Raw genomic sequence first — 11,269 nt, forward strand, 5'->3', positions numbered from 1 at the left:
GCCCCGCGCCCGCCGCTTCGCCCGCCCGCTCGCTCGCTGCCCCGCGCTCGCCCTCGCCTGGCCGGGCATGGAGGCGGTGCCTCACGCCCCGCCCCGACATCTAGCCTGGCCCAGCTGAGCTTCCTCCTTGAAGGTGCCAGTGGCGGCAGGGACCTGCTCCTTCCCTCTCCTTCCCTCGTTGGTCTTGGCCGTGGCCGGGAGGATCACCATTGTTTCCTATGGCTGGGACGTACAGTTCTACTCTGAAGACCCTGGAGGATCTCACCTTGGACTCTGGTTATGGGGCAGGGGATTCCTGCAGGTCCCTCAGCCTCTCTTCCTCCAAGTCCATCTCCCAAGCCTTCCCGTCGGCTCAGCACCGAGGCAACTGGTGGTGCTACTCCGGCTCCATGAACAGTAGGAATAACAGCTGGGATACCGTGAACACCGTCCTGCCCGAAGACCCCGAGGTGGCAGATCTCTTTGCCAAGTGTCCGAAGCTGCCGGATCTCGAGGAATACCCTTGGGCGGATGAAGACGTGGGGAAGATCCTCCGCAAGGGGAAGGGGGAAGGCAGCCCCAGGAGCTTTTCTCAGGAAGCAGTCAGGAGGCTGTCGCAGTTGCTGAGGAGGGCGCTGATCAGGGTCTCCAGGGAGGCCCAGCGCCTGAGCGTGATGCACTCCAAATGCACCAGGTTCGAGGTGCAAAGTGCCATCAAGCTCATCCAGAGCTGGTCGTTGTCCGAAAGTTGCGTTCTGGCGACCGTCAAGGCCCTTTCCCTCTACAGCATGAGCGCTGGAGATGGGCTGAGGAAAGGCAAGTCAGCCCGCTGCAGTCTCACCTTCTCTGTCGGGAGGTTTTTCAGGTGGATGGTGGACACTTGGATCTCGGTTAGGATCCATGAGTACGCCGCCATCTCCTTGACAGCCTGCATGGAGAACCTGGTGGAAGAGATCAAGGCCAGGGTGTTGGCAAGTCAGAGCCCAGACGGAGGAGGAGGTGAGATCTCGGCTGAAGTCCTAGAGATGGTCATCAACAATGATGCTGAGCTTTGGGGAGTACTGCAACCCTACGAGCATCTCATCTGTGGGAAAAATGCTAATGGTAAGGCCCGGTTATGTGTATGTTACCCTCAGGTCAGCTAAATGTGTTCTTTCCTTCAGAATAAATAGGTACCCCAGGCCCATTTCTTAGCTTGTGCTGTGGTGTAGTAGTTGATACCTGTGCAAAGGAGGTGTAAAACTCTGCCAAATCAGAATGGTGGACTATTACGGGCAGCACAGGTGTAAATTGTGACACGAGGTGTGATGGCAGCGGAATACAAAGCTGTACGATATTAACAGATTTTTAAAAAATCATATGTGAAACTGTAATTAAACTTCCTGCCAGCTGCCCTTTGAGAAAATGAACATTTCAGAGAAGGAGAGAGTGTGTGTATGCCTCCAAGTGCCCATAGGGGAAAGTTGCATTAGCAAACTTTGAACTGTATTTTCATTTTTTAAAAAATCCACATGCCACACACACAGCTCATTTTCGTCTGAAGAAGAGCCTGCCAGTATGCTATAATGACTGATGTTGAGAGTTTTGTGGGGGCAGACTTAGTGATTTTAAGTAGGCTGTTCCTCACATAGTCTATAGAAGGAAAACAAATTTGAAGTGGATTTTCTAGCCAATAAAGAAGGCAACTCCCCCCCCAAAACAATCAAATGTGTTATTTAGGCTCTGCTGCTGTGGAGGGTATGCTGTATAATGAGTAAATTAAACTATAACAAACTGCACTTAACCCACCAAAATGAGGATTATAGGATAGTACTGGAATAATTGGAATAGCAGAGCATTAAAATGCTTACCTCTATAATCTGATTAAAACAGGAGACAGTTTTTAAGCAGTTAAGCAAATAAGCAGATAGCAGAGGAATCTCAGCATTTTCCCTTGAGACAAAGGTTTAAGATTTTGATAGCTCTGCGGGGAAGCTGCAGTGTTTCCATTTGTACCAGAGGATGGCATACTTAAGAGCAACCAAAGTCTTCTAGAAAACTTCCAGTCATTTAGTTTAAAAAAAAAAAAAAAGACTTGTTTACACTGCAAGGTTTTCTGTCATTTTTGCCTTACATAGGGGAAAAAAAGGTGAGGGGAGAGGGCCAAACCTGCCCTGCACTACACAGGTGCAGTAGGGAACAAGACTTATGCAGCTTCATACCCATTACCCCATGCATTAGCAAATTGCCCATCAATGCATTTTCTTTGTACATCACCTTAGCTAGGCAGGAGATGTGAGCCAACATAGCTCCATGCCTTCTTCCCCTATAGGTGCCTCTATCAACTACCGGCAGGACTTTGTCTAATGTGTGGGAGAGGAATACAGCAAATACTCTGAAAACGTGGAATTGTCTGTAAAACATGATGGCTTTTTTGGAATGCTACTTTGGCACTGGCGAAATCCATTGCAGTAACTTGCATCAAGTGAATATGTGCATACATTTGCCTGTTTTTAAAACCCTTAACTCTTTGGTGAAGCAACTGCAGAGGTTTTAGGAAAGAGCCTAGCATATTTTGTTAGCTGCCAAAACAAAAACTGATAATCCTATGTGGATCATGAGGGGATTTGTAGTTACTCTTCCACTCCCTGTCCACATTGTCTGGAGTGAAATATTTCACGTTGCGGTTCCACAGAAAAAAGCTTGTGCTCTAGCTGTCTATGATCTCTGCTCAGTACTTCTGTCATGCAGTTTCTGTGTTAGATAAAGAAGAGAGAGGGAGGCAGAAGGGAGTATTAATTCACACTATTGCTGATTTATAAAGTCCCTTTGCCTGAACAGAAATCTGCTATTGGAAGACCAGCAATGAATGAATGAATGGAACCTGGTGTTAGGTGGAAACATAAACAGCTATGCAAGGAAATCATTATAAATATTCAAAATGCCAAGTGGTCAGCTATGATAACACTCATGTACTTGAATACTAAGCAGTGATTGGCCATGGAAAAGGCTGGTTTCTTTCTTTTTGTTGCTTCTCTTGCTGATCACTCTTTAAACAACTATATTTATTTTTGTTATGCCTGAAGATTATAATGTGCTTTTGTGCACATTTAATTCAATTTGACAGTGTGCTGTCTTAATACCTGACCTGAAATGTAAAAGTCAGGAAATCTTCTAAACTCCATCCCTTGCAGTTTCAACACAAAGCGGTTTTGAGATAAATGGCTTGAAAGGATGTCTTCATCTGGGTAGATCCAAGAGCTGAATGTTGGGTAGCGATACCATACTTTATTCAAATACCTCTCCGCATTCAGAGAATGCTTCTGTCCTCTTGGCTTTCCTTCTGTAACAAAAACATGTTAATAGAGAACTTCTGCAGACAAGGCTTGTTGAACATTTATCATGTATTATATCATGTTTTATATTTATTTGATATAATACATAATTCACGTTTCAGTCAGACTTTCCAATCTCCCGATGAAATCTTTGTTTATTATGCAGGAAGTTATATTGGATGATCCTAATAGTCCTTTTTGGCTTTATAATACAGTTTTACGTTTATGTCAGGATGTTTTCTAATTCCTCCTTTGAGTTTGAACGTTAAGCAAATCTCTAACTCCCTGCAATTTCACAAGATACAATGGCCTGGTCATACATTCCTTATTCACATAAATCTCTCATTAAGAACACTGGGTACAGTCCAGCCTGTATTTTCCACAGAAATGAATCTAGAGTCTCAAAACTTTGTGTTCTTTATTATGGAGAACACATTTCTAGTACCAACTTGCGTGCAGGGTGGAGGGTTTCAAAATCTGTAAATGCTTTAGAATGGCTTGCTACGTATGTAAATACTTTGGGATAGAATTTTTGTGATAGGTTGTTGGTTGTAAATTGCTTTTTATTCATGTAACTACTCACTGTCTCTCTGAATAGTATTTGGCTCAATGCAAAATGCTTGTAAAATGGTACCCTCTCTGTAGGGCTGCAAATGAATACAGTACTTGTCACACTATTAAAGATCATGTAATATTGTGTACAAATTAAGAGGTAGCCAGATTCCCTGCTTTATGAATTTGGATAAAATAAACACTGGGAAAAATACATCTATTACCAATAGATCCCTTTGTTTTCAAGCAACTACAGTCAAATTTTCTTCCCCTAGGAGCAGCTTAGCCACTAAGCCATATTCTGCTTTTGGTCATGTTAGTATAAACATGGAGAACATCCATTGAAAGCAAGAGGACTCCGTTATATTTACAATAATACCCCCCAAAAATTTGGCCCACTATGTTCAGCAGTCTGGAAGACTTCACTATAAAAACACTGGTGTAGAAAAAGGGGCCTTTCATGTAGCCAGTAATTCCCAATGGGGAAACATCAAGGAAGATAATCCATATGCTAAAGCAATTCACACCTATTGTGGTGTCAGTACAGGTTTAGTAAATTCCCTTTGTGCACAAGGATGGTGAGGTTAGGGAGTAGTTATTCTGTCACAAAATTTACAGGGCACTTTCAGAATACATGCCTGGGAACAGAAATTCATAACTATAGTGGACAGTAAAAAATCTGGACTTAATATACACAGTGGTGTTATGTCTCATTACAACCTTGCAAACACTGCTAATCATGTCACTGTGCTTCCCAGGTAATAACTACCCCCATCTCAATGGTCTTGTTCTGCCACTAACTAGATTGCTTATTCTACTGAGCTTCTTTTGTCTTATAAGGGTCCCTGTTTTCATCTCTTCATTCATAGTTCACAGCTCCTCCTCCATCCCTCCAAGCAGACTGTTTATATTTACATTGAGTCTTTTCTGTAATATTTAGCTCTGCCTGCATCTGCTGCTCCTTCAGACCTGAGGAAGGGCACCAGATGCCCAAAGGTTTGTCTAATACCTCTCCCAGCTATACAGTTAGTCCAATAAAAGATATCACAAAAAAGCCTTGCCTTTTGAACATTTCCTAGACCATTCTAACCTTGTGTCAATACAAGCGTCTGTAAGGCTCACCAGTGGAGGTATCTGCAGTTTGATGCGGCTAGTGGACAATTTTCAAAGATAAACTAAATATAAATGTAGAAGCTGGCTACAGAGAAACAAAAAGCATAGATGTAAATGATGAAATTAAATGATAAATATTTGAAAAAGCCATCAAGATGATAAAAGATCAAGAATGCTGTGCTTCGGTTTCTACTAATTGGATAAAGCCATCAGTCTTCTCTGTACAGTCTCTTAATTTAGCTGCAGTTTGCAGGATAGCTAATACATGCATCTCCTGTAGTCTGATTCTGGAATCCCTGCGCACTCATATTTCATACTGAAGCTTATGGGAAGTTTGTGCGTGCAAGATCATGGCCGCTTGTCAGGATCATGTGTTAAAGCAGTGGTTCTTAAACTTTTTAGACTCAAGGCAGCCCTCAGAAATTGCCAGCTCTTAGCTTTCACTTGTTTCTTGACTACCAAAAAAATAATAGAACAGTCTTTTGTTGGAAAGAACTCAGAAAGACCACAGCAGATCAGAATGGTTTTGACACTATATGACACTATTTGAAATCCCTGGGTTTATTTTATGAAATGTGTCTAGGTTAGGTTTTTGCATGTCTAATAGTGCTAATATTTGCGTGATATGTCACATAACCCTTAAAAGGATCTTGTGATACTCCAGTGTGCAACTGTCCCTGGTTGAGAACTGTGGTAAAGAGATAAACCAGGGTGAACTCTTCAGTTATTTTCCACTTCTGTTAGACTGGGATATGGGGACAAATTCTTGTTTTTCCAAAAAAACCCCAAAACTTATGCTAAGGCTGGTAATGTGCATGATGAGCAAATTAGACCTTAATTTAAAATTGTTTCCAAAATTCTTGTACATATTAAGGGTCTGTTTTGATTTCTGGTTTCATATCGTTTAAGTCTGAGGAAAATCAGACTCTAGGCTGCTTGGGGCTCAGTTTAACTTGGATATATGAAATTTGAGTGGGATTTGAACTCTTGGCTTCAAAGACACTGTCAAAGCTGGCCAGTTAATCTAATCTCTCTAAAATCGGCACGTTTGCTGTATGAGGTCAGTATTCTTCAGGTGTGTCTAACTATGCAGCAAAGTCTCCGAGGTCAATGGTTCTCAACCTTTTTTGTACCAGGACTCATTTGTAAACATCAGTGGTCAGCCCCAACCCCCCAGTACATGGGGGTGGGCAGGGGAGGCCCCAAGCAGTCCCTTGCAGGCTGCAAATCTGCCACCCTGCAAGAGAAAAGTACGGTTTCCCACATTTTTCTCTTTTAAAGGAGAATCTATTTTTAAAGTTTGTTTGTAACCCTTTCATACATTCTTGCGACCCACAGTTGAGAAAAACTGTCTTAGATGACATAATGGGAACTGTTCCTTTAAGGACTTAATTCCCAGATGGAGGATGGGTGTGGTGGTATAAATTATGCATAACCAGTTAGAGCTGGCAAGATAAAGAAGATTGGCAAGCACCTTAAAACAGTGAGAAATCAGTAAACAATGCTAGGTTGTAACTTTTTTTTTAAGTGCTATCATGTGGTTTGGAAAGATGTCATGAGTTTCAGCCAGAACTAAGTGCAGGGAATAGGAGCCTAGCTTGCCTATTTTAAATTTACACCGATATACTTTAAAATTTCACAATTTTAGAGGAGTTTTGGGGGCTTTTCTAACATTATATATTAGAGTGGTTTTATTTTGAATGTACTTTGGGTGACTTACTAAGACAAAGAGAGAGATACTTAATTTGGAAACTGATTCATTTTTAGTGTGTGAATGCCACCTATTCTACTGTAAATTTCTTAATTAAAAATAAGAGTTTTAAAAGGCATAACAAAAAATTATGTTTCAGGACATAAAAGCAGTAGCTGTTGGAGATTAGAAGGAAACTTTCCATAATAACACCCACCTGGAGGACTTTTTGCACCTTACTTTGAAGTTTCTGGTACTGTTCATGGCTGGTAATGGGTATTTGACTATATGGATCTTCTAATGTGATTGTCAGTCTTGCATTTCTTAGGCAGCTGTATTACAATTCTGGTGTAGATGAATTGGTTTATGCATTATTTATGCTGAGCTGTTTTAAAAAGTCCCAAAGGACTGCAAAAATGCTTTCAGTAGTACTACTTTGTAAAACACAACTGTCCTATACTTAACCATCTGATTATTTTTAAGTAATTCTGAGACAACTAATGCACCTGCATGATGGACCAGGCATACCCTAATATTCCACAGATTTTTGGAGAGTTGGTAGTACTGCAGGTTCTATAGGACAGTATCACGCAAGCTTCTGGCCCTGCAGGCCAGATGAGTTGCACAGGGTTGGTCCATGGACTGGATTCCTGTGTACGGTCATCCTGATCCCATATGCCCTAATTTGGCCACCTGCCATCCCAATTTGGCTACACACCATCCCCCACCGGTTGGACTGTTTGCCAGTCTGATCCAACCACATGTTGCCCACCACCCTAATCCAGCCTTATGCTGGTCCAGCTGCATGCCATCTGCCTACTGAATCTAGCTGCAATTTTCCTGCCGCCTTGATCTGTCCTTATGCTGCCAAAGATCAGGGCACTGGCCCAGTCTGGCTGTGTGCCCCCTGCCTACTTACAGGCATGATCTAATGTGCAGGACCACATTACCCAGCCCATGCGACTCCCCAAAGACCCAGAAATTTGGCAGCAGGGGAGCCATGGTAGCGTTAATTGCCACTCCCCTACTGCCAAATTCTCAGCCCCACAGTTGAGCATCCCTGATGTAGGAAACTAAAACCTAAAAAATCACTACTAGCCTTGAGTGCTTCCGCATACACCTATTGTGGGAGAGTTAGTTGAGGTGATGCTTTACATCATGGGTACATTCCTTTGAAGTACCAACTCATGAGCAACAAGGAATTAAGGTTCCAAAACAAGCTATTCTGGTTTCTCAACTTTTAAAAATTATAACCTTTCCTTACAAGATACTTTAGGATGGCCAGAGTCAGTTTTAATGGAGTTAAACCAGAGATAAATTTGGTCTTCTCTGTTTTAGCACGTGGTTAGCACATTAAATGCTGAAGCACAAAGCAAGAGAAGTCTGGAAATTCAAAGTCTACATCCTGTCGTTAACTTTAGTCTATTTTACTTTATATTTCTCCCCACTTGCATATAAATTAAGAATGGCATAACAGCCTTCCTTTTAATTTCCTGGTGCTTGCTATTCAAAGTTAGGTTTTTGAGTTTAATGTCAAATATTTTAAGGTCAATTTTATACTTCAGTGGATAATTGTGGTACTCTGCTCAGATCCATTTGTAGCACCCATGCATTCAACAAAGAAATTACCTTGTAATGTGTGCTATTTATTCAAACTGCTTTCTGGTTATCTGAACCAAACAAATTGGAGGGTTCATACAGTGTCTCATTAATTTTAATAAGCTATTGGCTTCACAACGGCTCAGAAAGGCTGTCTGTTATCAAGAGATGTGTATTTTGGGGATAATAGCTGCAGTTTGCAGATCAGCAAATGTAATCAATAAGGTAAACAGAATGGAAAAGCATTAGGACTATTCTTACAGCTATACCATCAGTGGGCTGCTAATCAGTTTAAAAGGGAACTTGCTGATCTCTCTGCTGCCTGGGGGCTGTCATCCTTGCACTCAGCCTGTACAATAGTCCTGGGCCACATGATTATAATTGCATACTGGCCATTCCTCATCTCTTCTTTGGCCTCCCCTCCCTTCAGATGTTTTCTAAGGCAGAGCAGCACAGAGCCCAGTCTACAGTCTGTAGGATATTCAGATTCTTCCTGTACCCCAGCACAGGACTTGGGTGGTTTCACTGACCTAGGGATCTTGTCATGTCCATGTTATACTAGGTAGGTTTTCCCCAGAGTGACACTTGCTGGCTTTTAGTTATATATGTGCAACATTTGCATCCACTTGGACATTTGTAATATCTGCATATTCAAGTGTTAGAATTTATACCCACAACACCTGTTGAGACAAATATGCTAGGGCTCTGAATACCTACAGACCTCTTTTTTAAAGCATGCACCCAGATGTTTGCAACTTCAAAAGGTATGAGCCAGGTGTATTTGCATAACATAGTACACCGTTGCTTACATGCAAGGGGAAGCAGGGTATAGGCCAGAGAGAACTTTGACCTTTAGATTTCCATTTCATTCTGTGAAACTGTCAGTGTGATGATGCTGGGCTGAAGTCATTAGTGTTAAACTGGGTTTTATTGTCCTGGTGTAACAGGTTATCAAGGACTTCTCTGTTCAGTCACCCTAAAACAGAAAGGGAACTCTGTAAATGTATACTAACGATACATTTTGGCAGACAGTTTTTGTTAGAAGTAATTAGGATATAAAAGGGTTTGGCATATCCCTTTAAAGTAAAACAAATTGGTCCTGCACTAGAAGCAGCTCTGCAGGGAAAACCCTAAGAATAGTCAAGTTTTGGATGAAGTTTTATTGTTACTGTTAAGTTATCAATAAAGCCAAACTATGCAAGACAAGAAGTTAGAACTGTGTATTTACTGTATGTACGGTTGACAACAGGATACAAATTTAATCTGGTTAAATCTAGCTAGTACTGTTTATTATATGAAATACTGAGTGGCAAACCTAACAGGTTTCTGTATTTTCAGATGATATGGTAAACTTATTTTGTGCAAAACTGAACAGTGAGACGACGCTGCTGCATTTTTTTCAAGACTCTGAAAATAACATGAAATGAGCCACTCTTTTTAACTATTCACATTCCAGGTCATGAAAATGCTGTAGCGAAGCACATGTGTGTTTCTAATACTGGAGTATATGAAGTAAGTCTCTCTGACATCTTTAATCCAGATGTTCTAGAACCTAAAAGGGTGTGAGCTGTCATCCAAAACCCCATGAAATGCTAATGAATTTGATTCATGGTTCAATTCTGATTTGTTTTCTTTTAATTCTATTTTTAACCACAGAAGCCCCCTATTACCTGTCTCTTTAGTGTACAAAACAGCATGATGTTTTGGGCTTTCTGATATACCCATCTAATCCTACTGAATGTTAATAAATATTACAAGAAAATGTGTTTTATCATATTAATTTCAATTTTTTTCCATTTTAAGCTTTGTCCTCTAGTTACAGTAATTACAGGAAAGATTAGCACTTGTCCTGTTCATAGATATATTGTTGGAAGTATAAATACAAAAGCCATGGTTCTCTCAGTTTTGTGACACTTCAGAAACAAATTGCAGCATATTTTACAAGGGACACTTGAATGGGTGTTCTTTTCTTTTGGGAGAGATGTTTTCAACATAGCACTCATTTAGAAACCAAATTCATATCAATTAGCTACTATCATCTTAAATTATTTTTAAGAAACTCCAAAGTATCTAATCTGTTGTGCTGTTTTTACTCTTCATATTTCACTTGGCTTTTTGCAATGAAAATAGATCAGTCTGTGTCATGTGTAAATACTTTACTGTGTATCAGTACACAGGCGTTTTAGTACTGTTTTAAAATAAATTAAAAAATCCCAATGTTTATTGAAATAAAAATGGTTATAATACTTTTTAATAGGTTCTGCAAAACTCCTTCCCTCCTTTTTATTAAACAAAGGCAGAATTTTTGTAAGCGTTTCTGTTGTTCGGAAATACAGTTTCAGCTTTTAAATCACTTGGACATTATGCCCAAAGTCTAAATTTTGCACCCAAAGCTAGTTTTTATTGTTCCTTTAGGGTGCATACAGACATTCAGGGAGGTTAGATCGCGTTAAAAATGGCCACCTGATCTAACTTACGGCGCAGACAGAAGTGACAATTTTCACCTGATCTGGCCCCAGAAAGCAGCCTACAGTTGTGACCAAACAGAAGTGCATGGTTTCAGACCACTTTAAAAGGGCCTGATCCTGTGAAAATCTGAACTCTCATTGCATGACAATTCAGATGAAAATGCTTCAGAGCCGACCGTGTTCTGTAACTTGTGTCTGCACAGCTCCCAGCCTGTCTCTGTTCTCTGAATGAGAGGGGGGGAAGGAAGCAGAGGGAGTTTGGTCTGGAAAAATTTTTCAGCTGGTGCTGGAGGGTGGGGCAGGTGGACTGGAAGCCCTCCCTGAGGTGGCAGGGGGACAAGCCAGTCTAACCACGCCACCCTCCAGTGCTGACTGGGGAACCCAAGAATTATCTCTCTCTGCTCACTTTCCCCCCCTTCCATTCTGAAAATAACTGAGAGGAGGAGATAGTGTTGATCTGGGCTGAGAGGGGGAAGTGGCATTGCCACGAAGACCAGGTTGCAAACTCAAAGCAAGAAGCTGGAATCCCCAACTCCCAGACCCAACACTGACCC

General features: G+C 41.3%; 1 protein-coding gene across 1 annotated transcript in view; it reads left to right on the forward strand.

Moving 5' to 3' along the window:
- Positions 1-6: 6 nt before the first annotated feature.
- Positions 7-11,269, forward strand: part of ABTB2 (ankyrin repeat and BTB domain containing 2) — a 199,749-nt gene continuing 188,486 nt past the window's right edge. The window contains exon 1 of the mRNA XM_006014664.3: positions 7-1,083. Coding sequence (XP_006014726.1) covers positions 219-1,083 — 865 coding nt within the window. The 5' untranslated portion in view covers positions 7-218. The remainder of the gene's footprint in view (positions 1,084-11,269) is intronic.

The sequence above is a fragment of the Alligator sinensis genome, unplaced genomic scaffold (genome assembly GCF_000455745.1).
Source record: "Alligator sinensis unplaced genomic scaffold, ASM45574v1 scaffold442_1, whole genome shotgun sequence".
NCBI lineage: Eukaryota > Metazoa > Chordata > Crocodylia > Alligatoridae > Alligator > Alligator sinensis.